Source organism: Sarcophilus harrisii, chromosome 4 (genome assembly GCF_902635505.1).
Source record: "Sarcophilus harrisii chromosome 4, mSarHar1.11, whole genome shotgun sequence".
NCBI classification, from domain to species: Eukaryota; Metazoa; Chordata; class Mammalia; order Dasyuromorphia; family Dasyuridae; genus Sarcophilus; species Sarcophilus harrisii.
In genome coordinates, this window is record NC_045429.1 from 228,675,648 (window position 1) to 228,697,923 (window position 22,276).

General features: G+C 34.9%; 1 protein-coding gene across 7 annotated transcripts in view; it reads left to right on the plus strand.

Annotated features, from left to right (window-relative positions):
* The window catches only part of LCA5 (lebercilin LCA5), a 77,436-nt gene that overhangs the window by 33,629 nt on the left and 21,531 nt on the right, over window positions 1-22,276 (plus strand). For 5 of the 7 annotated variants that reach the window (XR_004233657.1, XR_004233656.1, XR_004233661.1 and 2 more), the window contains 4 exons: window positions 4,254-4,310; window positions 10,436-10,550; window positions 17,980-18,799; window positions 20,421-20,534. Coding sequence is in view for 1 of the 7 variants with exons in the window: in XM_031964597.1 (XP_031820457.1) it covers window positions 4,254-4,310; window positions 10,436-10,550; window positions 17,980-18,779 (972 nt within the window). In the remaining 6 variants the exon portion in view is untranslated. Of the gene's footprint in view, window positions 1-4,253; window positions 4,311-10,435; window positions 10,551-17,979; window positions 18,800-20,420; window positions 21,302-22,276 lie in introns of those variants that run through there. The other 2 variants (XM_031964597.1, XR_004233658.1) reach the window with 2 other exon arrangements.

The following is a 22,276-nucleotide window of genomic DNA, read 5'->3' on the forward strand; positions in this document are numbered from 1 at the left end:
TTTATGTGGCTTAAATGAAATAATATATGTAGAACAGTTTACAAATTACTTTATATATGTCAGTTATTTCTAGAGGGGCATTGTGGTATTATGAATTGAGGAATGGATTTGGAATTAGGAAAACTTATATTCCAGTGACAAGCCTTAGTTGTTTTTTTTTTTTTTTTTTTTCTGTAAAATAGGGCAAATAATACCTGGATCACACAGGATTTTTATGATATTCAGAGATATTCAGATGATGGAAAATTCATGCAAATTTAAAAAATTTTATGTTTAATCTATGAAATAAAATAAGCATTTCTGGAACATAGTACCATAGTACAATAAAAAAGATGATGGTACGGGAAAGTACAGATCTGTTAGGTATAATTTGCTATTCCTTTCAAGTATACAATGAAATCATAAAAATTTATTTTTCTTTTCTTTTATTCCCTGCCAGTGAGAAAAGGGGGTGGGGAAGAAAGATTAAGAGGTACCTCATGCCTTACAGATGGCTACCATTAGACACAAATTGGTATATATGTAAAATTATTCTAGGCATACTTTTATTTATCAGCTCTTTTTCTAGATAAAAATAGCATCTTTCTTCTTATGTCCTGTATAGTTAATTTGGGTATACATAATAGATAAAGCAACTTATTCACACACAATCATTCTTAAAACAATATTGCTATTACTATATATGATGTTCTTTTGGTTCTGCTCATTTCATTCTTGTTCAAAACTTGTTCAGACATTTTCTAATTGATGGACATCATGGCAATTTCCAGTTCTTTGCCACCAGAGAGTTGCTGTAAACATTTTAGAATAAAAACCGTTCTTTATCTTTTTTCTTAATCATTTTTGGAGATACACCAAGTAGTAATCTTGCTGGGTCAAAGATTATAGGTTTGCACCTAATTCAATATTGATTTCCAGAATGGTTAGATCATTTCACAATTCTACTGACTATGAATTAGTGTCTCAATTTTTCCATATCATTTTCAACATTTGTCACTTTCTCCTTCTATCATTTTAGCCAATCAAATAGGTGTAATCTTAAGGTTGTTTTAACCTGCATTTATCTAATCAATAATGATTTAAAACATTTTTTATATGACTATAAATTGTTTAGATTTCTTCATCAGAAAATTGCCTGTTTATATACAGGATAAATTTATTACCAGTGAAGATGGAATTAAAGCAGTTATAAGGAGTTTTTATCCCCAATTATTTGCCAATAAATTTAACAAGTTAAGTGAAATGGAAGAATATTTACATTCTTAAGTAACTATCATTGCCTCTAATGTTTACTACAACTAATATTATTAGACATTTTTTTTAGTTCTATCCATACCATTAAATTACCTAGCCTTGCGTACATTTAAATTTAATATGTTAATAACATGATGAATAAAAAAGCATTCTGGATTTTTTCATAGTCACTATTAAGTGGGATACAGTAGGTTTACATTGCACTATATCCAGTAGGATTAAGTTGTGGGTACAATAAAATGACAAAATTATAAAATGCTTTTACTTATAAAAAGTTCGACAGATTGTACCTTTACATAGTTCAATACAGTGAAATTTGAGTGCATTTCATATAATTGTGGACTTTACAAACTTGCTACTGTCTACTTGATACTCTTAAATCTCATGTTTATTGGAGTGGAAAGTATAGATCTTTCTCTCTACTTCCATGTACCCTGGATTGTTTTTACCCAACAAGGTTGTTAAGTAGATCAACCAGGTCTTCTAAACTTCTGAACTTTTGGTGAGAAAAATACATTCAAGATAGATTAACAATAAAGATATAGGCCATCAATGGAAAGGTAATTATTTAAGTTGGAAAACAATTTTTTAAAACATGGTTTTAGTGTCACATGACTATGCAATTCTTGTGCTATGTCACATATTTCTACATTTTTTTTTGTTTTTTGTTTTATGCTATATCTTGGAAAAAACCATGGAGATAAAATTTGTTAAATGTCTGAGCAAATGTATTTTTCAGTTTGATACTATTTGCATCACACTAACACCATAACATTTTAGGTGATGATTGTAATTGGGAAATAGTTTTTAATTTTTATAAAATTTTAGAGGTAGAAAGAACATTAGAGATAAGGAATTTGAGGTCCAAAGAGAAGGGATGTGGCTCAGGTCATACCAGTAAGAAGTAGGAAAGTCAGTATTCCAGCCAAAACCAGTTTACTATTTTACCTCTATATATCCTATTTAGTTGAACTTTTCAGTCAATCAATAAGATAATTGTTGAGGCTCAAAAGGAGACCTCAAAATGTTGGGGTCGCAAACTGGTTTTGCAAGGTATCTCAAAAGAATTTGCAGGCTTGAACCTGATGCAGTCAGGGAACCAAAATGATGGCAAAAGGAAGTTTATTGTTGGCACTACATAAGTCAATTTTTGCTAGGAAGACATTCTCTTCTCAGTGTTAACACCTCTGTTTATCTCTCTGCCAGGATTTCTCTGTCACTCAGAGTCAGTTTTCCTAGCAAAAGCTGACTTCTGCAGTGCCAGCAATAAATTTTCTTTTGCCAGTCTAATATTTCGGGTTTGTGAATTCTTTCACGTTAAACCTGAGCCAACCATAAGGGGATTCTCACATCCCAACTCTCACCGCATTATTTGGTTCCCTAATTACACCATTTTGGTCCTGGACTAATTTTTAACTCAATAGAGGGTGCAGCTAGTCCCACCAAAATAACAGAATGAAGCCACTTTATCTTGATTCCCTGAGGCGGGCCTCTCCCAGAGGAGAGTTTCTCAAGAGTTTCCCCGTGGCTTCCCCCCAAAGTCAGTTTCAGTGTTCCCCCCATCAAACCCATTTTCAAGTTAAGGGGCAAAGTTTATTATAATTGTAAATTAAAAGTAGACTTAAGTTCCAAAAGGATTTAGCAAGGAACCAGGAATAAGATGACAAATTTATCCAGTCCTTCATGTCACTGATATGCTAATTTTGTAGCCCAGAGATAGAACTAAGGAGTGGTCTATTCACTATTGTTTCAGGAACTTGGTTATCACCAACCAGCAGATTATCTGACAGTCAGTAATGTTTGTAGGACTATCCTAAGGCCAGACTTCATTTTATTTTTATTTTATTTTATTTTTTAAATAATTATAACTTTTTATTGGGTAATTTTTTACAACATTATCCCTTGCACTCACTTCTGTTCTGATTTTTCCCCTCCCTCCTCCACTCCCTCCCCCAGATGGTAAACAGTCCTATACATGTTAAATATGTCACAGTATATCCTAGATACAATATATGTGTGCAGAACCGAACAGTTCTCTTGTTTTACGGGAAGAATTGGATTCAGAAGGTAAAAATAACCCGGGAAGAAAAACAAAAATGCAAACAGTTTACATTCATTTCCCAGTGTTCTTTCTTTGGCTGTAGCTGCTTCTGTCCATCCTTGATCAATTGAGACTGAGTTAGATCTTCTCTTTGTCGAAGAAATCCACTTCCATCAGAATACATCCTCATACAGTATCGTTGAGGTATATAATGATCTCGTGGTTCTAAAGCCAGACTTTAGAATCATTGGCAGACAAATTGTTAGAACAAAAGCACTCTTAAGGTCAGAGCTTCACTGCTATGTTTCCTCTCATCATCTCCTCTCTTAAGCAGTTTGAACCTCAAATTTATTAAGACAAAGGAAGGAAGGTCTCATCTTCTGGAGCTGCTTTAGTCTAATAAGGGACATAGAAGCTGGCCCTGAAGAAAACTTGGGCGGGGGAGGAGATGAGGCTATCATGAATGTCTCACATCCAGACAACTTTTCCTAGGATAAATACTAAAGAACATTTCCCCCAAATCCTTGATTTTGTTTCCTCAAAGGAGTAGGGGCAATTGGTCAAAGAGTATGGTGTTATACACAATGAAGGGAGCTCAGGTGGCCAAGGGTGCAAGCACCATAATGTTTAAAAGGCATTAATTACTGGGTAGATAGGATGACGGGCAGAGTAGAGATAATTTTAAATGGATTTGATCTCCTTTAGCAAAACCTCTGAGCCTTTTAAGTCTCAAAAGGGAATACTTTTACCCAATTAGTAAAGGTATCAACAAAAACCAAAAGCAGTTTGAAGCCCCTGAGACGGGGCATATGTGTAAAATCTATCTGCCAGTCCTTCCCTATGTATATACTTCTCCTCAGGATGGGCTTCAGGGTGGGGGGAAGTTTAAAAGCCCTTTCAGGATTTACTTGGAAACAACTGGGTAGACCTGACAGATTTTTTTAATTGTTTCTCTTAGCTTGTGACCGGTGAAAATAGGTTTCCAAAGGGATTGGAGAGCATTAATTTCCCCCACGTGAGTAGCTTGATATAGGCCAAGTTTCCACTGGCTGGTCTCTGGGGTTAGAAGTTGGCCTGAAGATGTTTGAAACCACCCAAAAAGGGAAAGGGTGTACCTTTCTTTAACAAGGGCTTGTTTTTCTAGGAGCTATATGAGAGTGTGGGAGTTGGGGAATTAAAGGAGCCATGGTCAGGGGCAAATGGGCAGCAGCACAGGCAACTGAATCTGTAAGCCTGTTTCCCTTGGCCAGAAGTAAATCCCCCTTCTGGTGTCCTTTACAAGACACAATAGAAACTTCTCTAGGTCTGTAGACAGCTTGCAGTAATTGTAGAATTTGTTCTGCGTACTTAATAGGGGAAGTCTTTTTTGCTATCAGAAGTCCCCTTTCTTTCATATCCCAAGCATGCAAAACATGAAAGGCATATTTGGAATCAGTACAGATGTTCTCTCATTCCTTTCCTCAATTCTAAAGCTCTGGTGAGGGCAAAGATGCTCTAAACCTTGGAGTGGGGAGTTAGAATCTCCAATGGTTGGCTTAAGGTGAGTTGAGAGGCTTACTCAATTAGAAGGGCTGTGGCAGCCACTGTTCTAAGAAAAGGAGGTCACTCCAAAGACCAAGTTTCTTTAAGTCTACAAAATCTATCCGTGCCCCAGGAAAGTTCACAGTTCTTTCTTTGAGGAAGGTTCAGGTAGTGATAGGATTGTCTGGTTCCTCTCTGCAGTGAGCAAAAGGGAGATAGGAGTTAATTCATGCCCAAATACTTAACCGACTGATATAGGCATTGTGGGTCTTCAAACAAAGAAACTATCACCCCAGGAGGCCAGAAAGTTAAAAAATTTTATGGTAGCAGCCAGAGAATCTTCCAGGGTAGAGCTACAGATCAAAATATCATCTACATACTTGTATTGTGTTCCTGACCTACTGATGACTTGCTCTGATTATAGAAATTTGCTATAAGAGGAAAAATCAGGGGCATGATGATAATAGTGTCAAAACAGGTCGTCCTTCAGGCTTTGGCCTGAGAGCATATACATGACAGGAGAAAGCATAACTCTGTCTGACAACCAATCATGCAATAACAATTCTACTTCATAGCCAGACTCAGGAATAATCAGGTGGGAAACAAAGGAATAGAATTGGGAAATTGAGTCAAAAGGATCTGATCTTGAGCAGAGGCTAAAGGTGTCCTCTTAGTTCTTGCCCAGATAAGACATCCACCTAATTTATGACATTTCCCTGTTTACTGGCTTAATGATCAGGTAATCAAGTTCAAAACTCAAAAGAATATCAATTACAGTCCCAACAGATTTTTATCTCTAATAGCAAATTTTATTAATCGCATCTTAGGGCTTCGGCTCCAGGGCTGGGGTTTTTGAGACTAGCCAGAGTAGATTCCATAAACCTGAGAAGCTAGGAAAATCCCAGAGAGGAATGTTTTTTTTGTTTTGTTTTTGTTTTTGTTTTTGTTTTTTTTGGTTCCCTGTAAGCCTCAAGTTTTAAGGCTTTTAATCATGTAAATTAGCCTAACTTAAATTTTAAAACTTTAGTCTCAAAACCCCCTGAATCTGCTAAAATGTTTTTAACAGTTCTGAAAATTTTAACTATTTCTGTAGACTCAAATTGGCCAGTTCTAAATCCAAAGAAATATGTCTTTTTTCCCCCCCTTTTTGGTGTGGCAGTTAAAAACTTTTCCCTATTTCAGAACTAGTCTTTCCTGTCTCTAGCTAAAAGTTATTTGCATAAGTCACTTATGTACAAAACAAGCACTTTTAAAATCCCAAATAGCTAGATCTTTCCCTTTGTAATTCGGCTGACTGAGAAACAGAACACAGGCTCATAACACACACACAAAAGGCAAACTCTTTTCTAAATGAATCAAGCTCCCTTTCTCTGCCTCACCTTGGAGTGGAAGCTGCTAGGAGAGTTCTGGAGCCAAAGTCTTAGGAGCTAGTTGGCCATATGGAAGGCTCCTTTGAATTCACACCCAACCTTCAGGGGATGTATAGTTTCTCAGAGTGAGCAGAGCATCTGCCCAAAAACAGTAAATAGTCCCTATTCATTTGGGTACTTCATCTCAACTCTTCCTAAAGAGCTATCTTCCTCTGATCCTTAGATAGGTTTAGAACCAGCTACTTTCCTTTGCCAAGGTTCACAGTGTCTTATTCTTTTTTTAATGGAGGACTCACCCGTTCTTAGCAAAAAAAAATTGGGAGACTCCTTACAGACTCAACCCGTCTAGGATTTTCCCAATAGCAAACGGAATTGGGAGTCTTTTACAGACTCTAACCACCTAATTCTCCCGTTCCCAGTCACTCAGGTTCTTGCTCATCTAGGCTCTGCTGCATAACTTAACTGACTGACTTCAAACTTCTCTCAGCTGGTTTATCTCCTGGCCCCAATTAATCCTCTGTCTTTGCTAGCCTACTTCAGTTTTTGCTTTCTCCGAGGGTCTCTCTTCTGGAGTTTACTTGATTGGAGCAGAAGTTCCTGAGCCAAATTTAAGAACCATTGGAGAAAAGCAGGTCTGCCCAAGGATTCGGTACCTGAGAGACTCCTCATGAACAGGAAATAACCCAGAATAAGCCCCCAAACTGTGTGGGGGACATTATCATTCACAAAAATCAGAAACTCTCAGAGTAAGAAAAAATAAAAAGGGGTTTATTATGATCTTGCAAGAAAGGGCATCTCCCTTCTGACAAGATGTTTGTCAGTAAAAGGAATGCAAAAAAAAAAAAAAACCTCTAAAACAAAATTAAATGGAACACTTTGACTTTTTCTCCCATTGTTTGGAGGAGTCTAGGTTTATACCCTAAATCCAGAAATCTATCCCAGAAACAAAAGAATACAAGTCAATAGTAAACTCTAAATTTAAATTTCCCTAGAAAACTGCTATGCAAGCAGATATCCTAGGTGAGAGAATTCAAATCCATCATTACCTTTAAAGGAAGTATTTAAATGCTTATCTAGAGGTGGTGAGAAATGGGAATTGAACCCTTGCAGCTTTTTAGCTGTAAGTCAACTTGTTATTATAAAGTCTCAGCTCATAATTAGGTCATATTCCCATGAGAGGGTCTTCATTCAGTTCATCCCACACAAATTACATTTATAAAACATTACAAAGTGGAATTAGCAAGACTAAATAAACTTTCCCCGTTCTGTTAATTGTTTAGTTTATTCTGTCCCCAAGTTATTGTAGTTTTGAAAGTTCTCAGGGAGGATTTCTATTCCCTTAAATAAGTTTCCCTTTTATTTTAGTGAGAAAATAAGAATTATTAAAATTGAGATAGAAAGAAGATTTTAAAATGGAGTTAACTTTAGTTCCTGAGATTCTCTACATTCTAATTAAATGTTGCAGACAAACTGAATTGCCATTTGGTTTTTAAACCATTTCTCTTTTGTGAGGCAAGAAAGGGTTAAGGTTACCAGTTTTTACTGACAGTCTCAGAAATCTGACTGATAACTCAAAAGCAGAAGTGAGCTGCTTAAATCTTCTATTAACACTATCCATGCAAATAAATTACAATTTACTTATCTCTTTAGTGGATTTTGATTAGAATTTCTTTAAAACTGTTTTTATTATCATAGCTTAAATAACAAATTTTATTGAACTTGAGCATATTTTCTTTTTCTCCCTTTCACCCCTTCGTCTGTGTATCCCTGCTGCAGTCTGGGAAGGGAGGGAAAGGGGAAGAAAAAGACTCTCTTTCCTCTATGCACTATCCTCCTAGTCCTGGGGAGGACATAATTTAGTCAAATGTGCTTCCAAATTATTCTACATGCACACACAGAGAAATCATTTATTTCAGCATTGATACTGTATGTTAATCATATCTAAAAACCCATATAAAGTTATTAAACATCCAATAAAGCAGTTAACATTCATATAGCATTTGTTTTATGCTATGCACTTTTGCAATCATGTGATCTTCATAACAACAGTCATTGTGATTTCTCTTTACAAATCATAAAACTGGGCAGAGATAAAATAATTTGCCACAAATTACATAGCTAATACGCATCCACGGCTGAAACAGAGAATGGTGGGCTACCCAAATGCAGAGGCTGACTGGCTTTCTCACCTCACACTGCCATGCTGAGTGCTGTTAGGGTCACCCAGATTCTTCCCAGGCAGTTGTTGGACAGAACCTGACGAAGGCTGACTGAAGGTGACTGGTGCCAAGATTTCCTTTTGATGACTGTTTCAAGTGCCAGGGCTCAGGGAATGCTGACCATGGAGCCTGTCCCCACTCCATCCCCATTCCCCAAAGTTGGGTTGGTGGGGTGTTTGGGCAAGGTGTGTGGTGTCCCCACAATTGTTCCTGCTTCCTCCACTTTTACAGGTGAGGCAGAATTTAAGTTTCCTTACATTCTTTAACATTCTCCTTTCTTAATCTGATCTGAGATGAGAGGGATTAGCAAACAGGAAACTTGACAATGTCAATCTTGTTAGCAATCCCCACAACTGAGATGCCCTTAGGACCTTCTGGGGTGCTTTCCCATTTCAGCAGAAGGGAATTCCAGACAAATAGGAGACAAGGAAGAATTAGCAAAAATTTGCTATTTACCTAATTTTTCTAATTTTTTTTTCACTCCCTTTCAGAATGGAGTAAGTTTCTGATATTATCTCCAATGTCTTAGAATTTTTATCTTAAAATGACTAATTGCTAAACTCCTTAATCATTGCTCTCGAAATCTTGAGAATTTGCTTTTCCAACTAAATATCTTTAATTGATATCATCACCTAATGCTCAACATACTAAGGGATGCTTCAAAATGAATACAGAGGCTAAATTTATCACTAGCTTTAAGCTAAAGAATATAAATTCTAAAGGGGAAAAAAAATCTTTCCTCCATAGTGAATCTAGGAAGCAGAAAACTTAAGAAGGCCACATGGAATATACATACATATTTTAAAAATCAATTCATAAAGTTAGAAACTAGAGGTGCTTGTTAAAATCAATTGAACTTTTGCTAAATTGTTAAATTAACCACCTTTAAAGCTTGGTAAAAATATAAATCTTAGTTGCCTTTTAGATCACACAACTAATGAAGTAAAATTAGACCCACCTTGTCAGTGTGACTTCTCTAAGTTGTTTGGTTGGGGGATGAGGGATTTGGTGTAAGTAATGTCTGAATGCTTTAGAATGACAGGCCTTTAGGTTTTCTTTAAACCTAAAGAGTGCTTAGGGAAGCTATATTTTCCGCTGCCTCTATATATGCCTGAGTGCAGGTTAAGTGGAATATTGTAGTAGTTTGTCCTTCATTTTGGAAGAGGACCATGACTTCAGGGAGTGATGCCATTACAGGCAAGTGAATTGGATTTTTATGAGAGAGAGCTGTGCAAGGTCTCCTGCCTCACTTTCCCGTCCAGAGCTGTCTTGATTCAGTGGTCAGACACAGATTAGATTAGATTAGATTAGATTAGATTAGATTAGATTAGATTAGATTAGATTAGATTAGAAGATGATTAGAGATGGCCCAGGATGCAGTGGGAGATATTGGCCTTTTTAAACTAAGGTCTTCATCAGGTCTTAGTTTGACTGAGGCAATGCCCATTCAGTAATTGAGGTTGGTAGCAATTGAGATGAAGAATCTTTTTCTTTAACCTAGTCCAAAAAGCCATCTAAATAAATAAATGAATCTGGGAGAGGAAGACCCTCAGAGTTTCTGGCCAAAGCAGAAATGACCTCAATTTGAATCAGTCAGGACTGGAACAATGAGCAAATGGGCTTGGCCTAGGACTTAGATAACCAATTAAAATCAGATTGGTTTTGATTTAAAGCCTAGTTCTGGAATTTTTATTATTTATTCCTTCACATGTTCAGCTACTAATCTAATTTTGAAACACTCTAGTACATATGTCTTCTGCTGTTGAAATCTGCTAAGCTTTCTTATTAAATGCCTCTAGGTATTCTTTCTGTATAATTAGAAATTTTACTAATTTTTAACTTGCTTAGAGCAGTAGAAGTCATTTATGAGATTTGGTCTCCTTAATTATGTATTTAGATATGTTAGATTTTAATATTTCCTATGATAATAGCAGAAATTATATTTGTTATCATAAGGAAAGATTTTCCACATTTTTAGTAGGCTTTATTTTTTTTTTAAATAACTATTTGTTATTGATTAATTGAAACAGGGAGACCTAAAGGATGAAAGAGAAGCTGAGTCTCCAAGTTCAGAAAGAGAAGAAAAACTTACAAAAGATGAAGAACTATATCTTTTAAATAAAAGAACTGACAATCTTAAAGAGGGTAAGAAAATTAAACTACTTAAAAAAGAAGAATATTCCTTATGGAAATTTTTATTTTCTATATCTTTCTTTTTTTATATAAGGTTTTACAAAATCGGAATGAAGGGAAGATAATATTAATTTATAGCTAATATGAATAGTAGGAACAATATAAAGAAAGTAGAAATTAAAATCATTTCTTTAGTAACTACTTGTAATATGGAGAGAAAAAAAAAAAGAAAAAAGGAAGCTGAAATGTTGTTCAATATAAAGAACTAATCCATGATGCTTAAGTGAACAGCTCTGAGCCAAAAAGTCAGAACTGTAGAAACATCAGATAAATCATGCATGGTTATGGTCATTTTGAATGGTAATTTTTCAAAATATAAATGCTCTAGCCCCAGGATTAAAATGATTTTAGAAGTAACTCAAAACTTAAAGCTATTAACAGTTGTTTGGAATATGGTCAGACTTAAGTGCAGCAGTACATTTGCTCCTTAAAAGTTCACTCATTATTGATATCAGCAAACACCTATTAAGTAATCTTATTAGCAGCTTTTTAGGATGCTCCCAATCTTATCCATTTTGTAGAAACCCCAAGAACCACAGCTGAAAAGAAGTACAACTGTGTTAATTAGTGAAGTACTGAACTAAATTCAAAGTTTAAAGTTTCTAGTGAACTAGAAATTAAACTCTAAGTGGACTAGGGTAGAAACTAAAGTGAAAGAAAATCAAGGAACTGAATTTGAAGGTAGAAATTAGGGTTTTTCTAATTATATGTCATACATGTATTTCTGCCCTATATATACATCACTAGTTAGAATTTTAATTCAATATCCATTTTCAATATTGAGGGCTGTAATAGAAGCACAGTATTAGAAGCAGAGGGAAGGAATGAAAATAATGAAAATTTTAGAAAGTCATTCCTTTGAAAAGAAAGGTTAAAGAAACTTAAATCTGGTTGTATTAGAAAGAAACCTAAAGAAAAGCTTTTTTAAAAAAATATAAATGAAAGGATACTGCAGGAAAGTGTTTTTTTTTTTTTTTCTCTATTATAAGAGGACAAAACGAGGAATAGAATAGGTAGAATTAGATGTATGTTATTCAGGAGCTTTTTGAGAGTTATAAAACATTAGCACAAAATAAATTGTTTAAAAAAAAAAAACATCCTCTTGGTTGGTTTGAATGTAATCATGCCTTACTGTAAAGGATCAGAGTACCTTTGAATTCAGTATCTCACAGACACACACACATCCCATCCTCAGAAAGGTGATAAAATTCACTGTATATGAATGTCACCTTGAGAAAAAGATGAATGGAAGCGATATTTGTATCTGTTTATGAGTCCTATCCTACATATGTTCACTAAAACTCATTATTTAGGAGTTAATGCTATATTTATTACCTTAACACTATGTCTCAAACAAGCATTAGTCCTTGTTTTCTGTACTATTAAATGATGTGCTAACAAATATCTAAAGCAGTAATTCCCAATTTTTTTGAGTACTCCTTTTTAAAATTTAGTTATTTATAGATCTTTCCAGTACTTTTTTATATTATCTGCTAGTTAAGAAAACACATCAAAAAACTTCGATTCAGTAATGTTTTTTAATAAATTAATATTTTAACAATAATTATAGCATATTTGAAAATATGTTTGAAAATATATTTGAAAATAGTTATACATTTATGGAAAATATATTTTAACCAATCCACAGAAAGTAAGTTTGTGTATTTATTATTCAAAGTCATGCTATATATAAATTCTTGGAACTAAAAAAAGAGCCAAATGAAAATTTTTTGTTTACACATCGATTCATGAACCCATTATAGTAGTTCTATGATCACCAGAAGTCCTAGAGCCAGAGATTAGAGACCACTGATGTAATGCATTAAATTTGCTGAGACAGTAGGTCTTTGTAGTCCTGCAATTTCTGTTCCTATTTCTTTCTTAAACTGACACCTGTAACAGTGTTAATTATTTAACTTGCTAATTTAATAAGTAAAATTTCAAATACTAAGACATGAAAATCAAGGGTAATTTTAAAATTTGCATTCTAATTTCTTTGTAAAAAAAAATGACTTGGAGATGGAACGCAGAGAAGAAAAACCTTTAATATCCTGTTATTTTTGCTTTTTTGTAAAAAGAGTTTTATTTTTTAAAAAAATCCTTTTTTTGAGATAAAAAAACTATGCAGAGTTAGATCCTATTTATGCTAACATTTCTCTACCCATTTTAAAAATAAGGTATTGAAATAAAAACTCTGCTTCTAGAGCTTTTGACACACACATAGATACTGTCACATGGTAAACTAATAAGTGAAACTAATAGTAAATTGCATAGGTAGTATCTTAGTGGAAAGGAATCCAGCCTTGAAACCAGGAAAAATAAATTCAAGTCCCATATATTCAAGTTCCAACAGATACTGGTTCTGTGATCCTGAGCAAATCATTTAATCTCTTAGTGCTGTAAGCAAGTATTGTCAAACTCAGAAGCAAGAGCCACTGGTCTATATAAGGATCCTAATGTGATTCATATTGACTTAATTTTAAAATATAATGTTATCTATATTGTATATTATACTTTTATTTGTTCGGTTAAATATTTTATTTTAAGCTGGTGTGGGCTTCATGGGAATGTCATAGGCAGCCCACATGTTGGATCCTACTCTAGGCAATTATCTAAGACTACAGGTTATAGAGAAGGTGCTAGTCTTCACTGGTAAAGAAAGATTTTTCAAATGGAAGTTCCTTATTCCAATGAAATCACAAGTTCAATCCCTGTCCCTATCTTATCCAACTAGAATATGAGGAAAAGCATATTTCAAGAGAATAAACCAAAAATTACTCACTTCTTGTCCTCAAGCTTGTCTGTAGAATGATTTTCTGATGTCAGAAGTTACTGTCGTGTAAAATGTAAATGGGCTAAAATTGGGGAATACCTTAATGGAGTGATAACATGAAAATTTATAGTACTCTTGAGTTTGTTTCCATGTTTGGAAAAATCTCTTCACTGACACATCAATTGTTATTTTGTTTAATTTGCCCATGTAATACCAGAGAAACTGAGCAAGATAGAAATTTGAGAACAATTTAATAATTTATTTAATGGAGAGATTTACTGGGACCAAATGGATCTATGGTTGGTCCCAGGACTGAATGAGACTATCATCTTAAAGAATCCAGCAGTGAATGTCAGATAGAAGATTCTTTTATAGGGTGATAAGAACAATGACATAATGGGGAGGTACCTGGATGGGGATGACCTAATGGAGTGGGAGGAACCTAGGATGAGGATGACATAATGGAGGCAGTCATCTAGGATGACATAATCGGAGGTACTGGAGACTTTCCTGATATTCTAATGACATCTAAAATGGATAAAGACCTTTATCCCATCAAACATTAAGAGGGAATAAGTATAGTCTAAGGTCTAAGATATAATTTATCCTATCAAACAGTAAGAGGGAATGGTTATAACCTGAGGCAGAGTAACTAAATAGGACAATTGGGGAAACTTGGTCAGGACATTAAAAGAGAACTGTGGCAAAACATTCCACACACTCTCTCTCTCTTCTAACTATTCAAATCTTTGAAAATTACCTTCCTCTAGAAGGTCTTAGCACCATAATTTTGAAGTATGTGAACTATGTGAAGTAAATAGAGCAAATAAAAATCAAAATAAAGCTGGGACAATGCAAGGACTTATGGCAAGGACAAGTCTCTCCCTGATAACCCCAGAGTTAATCAGCAATACACAAAGGTCCTTATTGCAATCATGTCAGATCCTCTGCAGTTGGGGAGTATATGGACAGTTCACTGTGAGTTAGGTCTGTGGTCATTTATGATTCAGCCTCTGCTTACAGAGCAGAAGGGCTCAAGACAGTTATGCTGCCCATTCAGAAGGGCAACCCGCTCTAGGAGAGAAGGGTGAGACTTGGAGTAGCTCCACCTGTCCCTGCCCAGAGGAACTGACAGGGCTGCTGAAAGGATCGGATTTCTGAGCAGATTATGCAGACAATTAAGGCAGACAAATCCCAAACTTTTTAGAGACTCAATACCAAACTGTAATGTCCTTTTAAGAATGCTGAAATACTAATTAAGGACCTGGGGTAACAGGAATGGAGAAACAGATGAGAGAGACTGCCAGTCCCAAGACAGGTATTTGATTTCTTATTGTTTCTAAAAAATAATCCCAAAAACTGAGTCTGCCAGCGCAATTCCAACTGAATAAGGGATTTCAAAGTTAAAACATAACCAGCAAATCATAGTCCAGTAAATTTAAGCAAGAAGTAAAAAATGAAAAGGACTGTTTAAAGGACTTCCAATTAAATCTGAACTAGTAAGATAGGGGGTGGGACAGAAGTACCTAAGAAAACATACCAGTTTCCCCGATTTCCTATTTCTTCCTCCCTGAAAGGAATTAGCAAATAACCATCCCACTATAAATCATAGACATAACAGACTAAAATTCCCTCAAACATAACAGCAATAGTTATCCCAAGTCTTAAACATAGTAATACAGTTAAAACAATTCAGCCCATAACAATTCTAACAATTCAGCCACTTTCCCACTCCCCCATATCAGCCCAAATTACATCAGGAACAGGGGCGATGGTTTTCTCAAACTGCTTCCTGCTGAAGATGGACGGAGATGCTCACTCCAGGGAGGGGGATGGGTATGGTATGGCATGCTTGACAATCAAAGCTCGGCTCTAGGTCCCAGGAGTAAGTCAGTATATCTGTAATTAGACCAAATCTAGAAACAAAAACAAATATAACAAAGAAGAGATAGAAAGTCTGAGAGTAACAAAGAGTAACAGAGTCTGAGATAGAAAGACTGGTCCCCAAGGAGTGCTACAAGATGTGGCCTCCCATTAGTTATAAACCTTAAAAAAAACTTGAATATCCAGACACAATATCTAGTAACAGATAGATGATCAGACTAAATACTTATTTGCTCAAGTCTTTAGGGTATAATGATTGCAGATAATCAGATTGAAAACAGCAAGGTATGACATAATTGAATTGCATTAACAGTTTCTTATTGACCATTGTTCTGATTATAGAAATCAGTTACAGGAGGAAAAAATGCAGTGACATTAACTACAAACTCAAGAACTTTTACCTCCAATAACAATTCCCATTAACCAAAGTTTCAGATAAATCTTAAACAGATATTTACCATAATCTTATATTTATACAAATCAGTTTGCTCCTTTTAGCCAAGAACCAAAAACGTCTGGAACAGTTTAGAGGGAGGGGGGAGGAGAGGATTCCACATGACTGCCCTTTCCCCGACTCTACCTCTAAAGAGGTGGGGAGGGAAATCGAACTAAACTGGAACCCAGATTAACTAGGTACTCCATAGCTGAAGTAGCAGAGAGCAGTGAGGGGTGAGTTTAATCTTCACCTTTGAAGACAAAAGATCCTTACCCCACCCAACCTTTAAAGTAGCAGAAATCATTGGGAGGAGAGGGGGAAGATTCCATAAAACCCATATATATGTCCAGCAGGGTTGGATTTAAAGCATAACTTACAATGTTATTATATAGGTAACAAACTCTGATCCAAAATACAGCTTTAAATTCCCAATAATACAAAACTGCTTTTCCTATCATATTTCAAATAATGAATTTTACTAAACAGCATAGTTTTTCTTTCTCTCCCTCTGGCCCCATGTGGCCATTATTCCCAATGGACTTTTCCCAAGCTCTAACTTGGGCAGAGTTGAAGCCCTCAAAAAAGTCAGATCTTTTTTGCTACATAGTTTACCTAATTAGAGACACATGACCCCTTAGAGGCAAGTTAACAGAACTTCTTTAACAAGCTATTGTTCTTTTAAGATCTTATACTTAAAGATAACTCAATCTAGCCAGCATAGGCAACAGTAAAATTATTTCCCACAATTTTAAAACTGCCCAAAAGAATACTCAGAACAAACCTGGCATGCAAAAGCAAACTAGTAAAATTCTTTCCCAAATTTAGAATCATCCTAAAATTCCTAATCAAATGTTTTCTCCAGCTGGAGTTCAGAATTATACTAAGTACATTGAAATAACTAATTCCCAAATTTGACCATTGTTCTTAAACTTAACAGAGCTCTTAAATTAACAAAACAGACAAACAAATCACACAGAACACAGAACACACATAGACTGCGCAATCAAAACATTTAACACAGACCAGGGGCTATCTGGAAAAAATAGCCCTTGAGGGAAGATGGCGGTTCCAATCTTCCCTCCCATAATTCAAATGGAGCCTTTTTTTTTTTTTTTTTTTTTTTAAGCCAGATGGTGTCTTAAAAAAGACACCCAGATTTATACTCTGGAATGCCCAGAGTTGGGCCAATTGGCACAGATGTGTCTTGGGGCACCAGGTAGGGTCCCCTGCGTCCAGAAGACCCTACTCCCAGAATTTATGCCCGTCAGCATTTCATAATTCTTGGAATCCAGATGCTAGCATGCAGAACGGAATAAGTCTTATACAGACAGAAGAGAACAGGTCTTAAGATGGTACCCCAAAAGGTACCCCAACAGCCTTACTCTCCTGTGGCCAAAATGGGGATGTTTACCATCATCAGGCTGTTGTGGCTAGAAACTGCTCTCTTTCCTGGAGGCTCTGGGGGCCCCCAGCCTCTCCAGGGCAAGAATTCAGATCTGCAGCCACCCTGATGCCCAAGGCAGAGACCCAAAAGTCTCTTATCTCTAATCCTGCTCATTTTCTAACATCTAGTTGGGGAGCTCTAAAATGTAGTGCCTGAGAAACTGAGCAAGATAGAGATTTGAGAACAATTTAATAATTTATTTAATGGAGAGATTTACTGAGACCAAATGGATCTATGGTTGGTCCCAGGACTGAATGAGACTATCATCTCAAAGAGTCCAGCAGTGAATGTCAGATAGAAGATTCTTTTATAGGGTAACAAAAACAATGACATAATGGGGAGGTACCTGGATGGGGATGACCTAATGGGGGGAAGCACCTAGGATGATATAATGGGAGGTACTAGAGAGACTCCTGATATTCTAATGACATCTAAAATGGTCTTTATAGACCTTTATCCCATCAAACATTAAGAAGGAATAAGTATAGCCTATGGTCTAAGATATAAGACCTTTATCCTATCAAACATTAAGAGGGAATGGTTATAATCTGAGGCAGAGTAACTAAATAGGACAATTGGGAAAACTGGGTCAGGATATAAAAAGAGAACTGTGACACAACATCTACAGCACTGAAATTCTAGATGTTAAAATGACTTTTTTAGTTTATTTGTTAGAGAATATTATTTCAAACCATAATACTGAGTTGAGAAATAATGGTAGATGTGGTGAAGCTGAAAGAAGTTAGTTACAGATTAAAATAATGATATTTGAGCCTATTTGTTAATAGTTTATAACTCTTTGAAACTTATTCTCGTTTTTGTTTTATCATTTGATTCCATGTAGATTGGGCAAAAGAGTACCTTAAAAATCAAACAGAAAATATGCTTTTAACAAAGAAAGAAGAAAAACCTATAATGGAAACATCAATTTTCGAGATTGAAAATTTAAAGGATCAGAAGTCTGAAGATGAAGAAGAAGACAGACTTAAGAGAGAGATTTTACTTGCTAAATTGGATGAAATTGATAGAGAAATACAAACCTCCCTGAACTTAAGAGGGTCACACCCAAAATTACTCTCTCCAGAGAAAAGATCCCAAAGTTTCAGGTTCTCAGAAGCCACTGACAGATTATTATTCAGTGGGCGTCAAGATGGAGATTACACAACCACATTTAATGATGATCAGAAAAAAAGAAATATTTGGAGCCCAACCACTGATTTCACATTTGGTAGTTATGTGCCTTCTTTTGGGAAAACGTCAGGGAGATCGAGTGTGTTTAATCAGAAAGGTGGCATTGTAGATTTGTCAAGAAGCACTAAAGATAGTGGAGATTTAAGTATAAAAGAGGAGAAAAAAACTAATCTCATGGAGCAACTATTTGGTGCTCGTGCCAACAGCGCCATTTCTACTAAAAATACTACCTCTGAATTTCTGACTAATAATAAAGGAGACTTTGACCATCTAAATGTACTCCTCAATGAAAAAGGTAGCAGAGGCAAAGGACAAGATGAAGATGATGATTTTTTCTTCAGTGAAGAGCGAAATTTTAACCCCAGACACCGGTTAAAACACACAAACAACCGACCAGCAGTAAAGGCAGTTGATTCTTTGGAAGAAGAAATTGAAGAAGTACTGCTGAGATGACTATACATATTTTTCAAATTGTAAATATTACTAAAACACCTAAATATAGTATTTATTATAAAGAATTTACCCAATTGAGATATTCAGAAATTCCTTATTTAGGAGTTATCTAAGTAGTCAAATAACAGTGGAAATAGTTAGCCCAAGCAAAAGTAATTTATACAAAATAGCTATGTGATGTCATTTTAAAATTTGCCAAGAGTAAAGTTTATTTTGAATGAAATAGGCTTAAATTTTTTCTTCTTGATTTTTTCTTTTTTCCCCCTCCTTAACTGATAAATATATATATATATATATATATATATATATATAGTCTCTTAAATTAGCTCAAATTTTATGGCTTTGGAGACTTCATTCATCTATTCAGGTTCCACTTTGTTAGCCTTCTACCATCTTGACATCTGTCATCATCATAATACTTAACATAGTCAGTTTTCCTTTATGAAGGAAAGGAATAATTGGTGAAAGGAGTCCTTTCTACTGATCAAACTAAGTGATGAGGCTTCTAAATAGCACTTTGTCAGGATTCCCACTTTGAGGTAGACAGGCAAGATTGCTTCAGTAAGTAGGGGCAACGTCAGGATGCCCTTCTCTTCAACTGTCTTGTCAGGCAACCTCAGCATCTGAACTATAACCAACAGAGCAGCAGAGAGAATGCTTAATTTTGTGCAATCCACCTTATTGTTAACCTCCATTATGCCCATATGTTATCAGAAGTTAATGAATGACTTTCTGAAGAACATCTACTGATGTTCCTTCCTAGAGCTAGTTGAAAAGAGAGTTAAACAAAACTTTTTTTTCCCCAAGAAGAATCTTTGTAAGCCCTTTAATCATGTTCACTATCAATTTTAATTAGGAAAGAGCTTTTTCAATAGGTCAGCCATCTTTGGTTTTCTTTATTAGCATTGTTTGCTAGACTACCAAAGTTCAGATAAAATGTGTGAACTAAAAGTGGGAGAAAAAATTCAGGGAAAGAGTACATAGGCCCTAGCTTTAATGAGCCTTATAATGGTAGAGTTTCATCCTGATTAGGAAATCTAAGTTTTATTGGGGAAGGATACTTTTGTGCCCTCACCATGTATATGCCTCAAGATTATAGATTAGCAAATAATAATGATAGTATTACACACATTGAGGTCAAGTTTTGAACTTGCATTTTAGGAAAATGCTTTTACAGCATAAGATTCTGATCTTAATAATGCCCCAAATCCATGTAGTTCAGACTTATTTTGGTTTTCAGTAAGACTTTAGAATAAAATATATTGCCATATATTTTAAAAACTGTTTCAAAATCTTAGTGATGGAGAAATATTTTAAAATAACAGCCCTAGTCAGCTTTTTGTGAGGTGCCACTGTCTTTGATTTAAGAAATATTGATTGATAATGCTGGAATTCCAGAAATTGGTGATGTTACCTATTGATGATTAGAACTTATTTCATAAGTTTCTGAAAGAGATTAGTACAAAGAAAGTTTATGACAATTTAAAACTACTGGATTCTTATTGTTTCCATTTCTCCTTAACACAAGAGTTTTGCTTTTATTAGATTTAATGCAGGAAATAGCCCTAATTACTTGACCTGAAGACTCTCTCCATTCGTTTCCTCATGCAAATTTGATTGCTATGGCTTGTCTTAACACAGCTTCTGAAGACTTCTGCAACCATGATGATTGTAAATCCCTGGCACATTCAGAGGTGAAGTCAGAAGATATTTCACTATGTAAACAACTCATTGCTGCCACAACCCCAGAGACTTGTATGTAGCACCATCCCTTAATTTTTCCTTACTGATGTACTCTTTAACCAGGTGTGAGATTTTATACTGAGCCTTTACATTAGAACTACTCCAGATCAGTTCTAAGGACAATCCCTCCAGCAAAATTACTATCATTACACCAATAAAGACCTGCCAACACAAATATCTCCCCAGTAAGAGAGGTGTGCATTTAATTTTGGCAGGCACAGTAATGTTTCCATTTTAACTTAGTGTTTTATTTATTAGTTTATATTAGTAAATTTTATTTGTATAATGTAATTTTTGATGCATTATTAGTTTAAGTAAAATAGCCAAATAAAATATATTGAACGTCCGAAATGTAAACAATAGATGAAGATTTAAATGCAGTTCATTTATAGGACGCAGAAAAAGGAACGTATGTATGTTTCTATACCTACAGGCATGTATATTTCTCGACTCATTCAATGAAAAGAATTGTCAGCTCAAAATTGTTTCAAAATTGTTTAATGTAGTTTTGAAATTTTAATATGCTATTAGAGATCTGAATCTACATTCAAATAGACATTAAGGGAATATCGTCAGTATAATGTTGCCTTGAATCTCTGAGTTATAGTATGGGCTCTTTAAGACAGTAGTTCTGCTTTGGCAAGTTGATGTGGACAAGAGGTATCTTTTTCAGATAGTGTCCCTGTGAATGTTGTAATTGACCATCAGCTGTAGCAGGAATGTCCTGTATATACAATGAGCGTACTCATGATTTTTTAGATTAAAAAAAAAAAAAAAAAGAAACAAGTCTGGATGAAGAATGAGGGAAAATGTTATAACAAGGAATGAAAGTATTGTACATGTATTGATAAATGATTTATTCTTCCATCAGTATTATTCATGAATTTGGCTATACAAGTTTGGTTTCCAATAACAGGAATACTAGGGGACCTCAAACTAATATTTTAACTTTGGATCTGCACAATACCTCTTCACTTAGTTTGATAAGACTTAACTAGTTGAGATTCTAATATATATTCTCCCTATCATCTTATGAAATGTGATCCTTTAGATATTAAAAATGGGCAAAATAGCACTGACCTACATTAAATAGTCCTCACTTTCTTAATAAAGAGACATTGATGTCTAACAGATAAACATTTAATATATTACAAATCATTTTTAACATTTGTAAAATAATTACTGTAATACAGTTCTGGTATATAATGAATCTAATATTATGTAATGTTAATTTTGTGCATATCTGCTAATTTTTCTGCCCAAATGTACTAATTATACTATTGTTTAGTTTTTAAGGTGGTTTTTTTTTTTAAGAATTTGAGTAAAGATTTTATACTTAGATCATTATTGTGTAAAAGTAGTTTATTTTTAACATTTTCTTATCTAATTACTCATTGTAAGAGTTTTCAAAGACAGCAGAATTATTTAAATTAACCCTAAAATTCAGTTTTTGATCTTAAAAAAGGAAAATATTAAGAATCAGATAGGAAATTTTAAAGAACAGACATCTTATGAACAGATCTATTGAGAATGGACAAGTTAGTTCCTTCCCCAAGAAGCAAGTGTTTTTCTTATGCTCTGAATTCCTATTACTAAAGTTAAAAGAATGTTATGGTCCCTTATTTAATAGTATCATAGAATTACACAGAAAATATACTGTTGAACCAGAAGCCATAGAGTTAATTTTTCTTATACTTGAGAGAATTTTGTAATTTAAATAGAAGGATTTGCCTAGAGACAGGTTAGACCATATG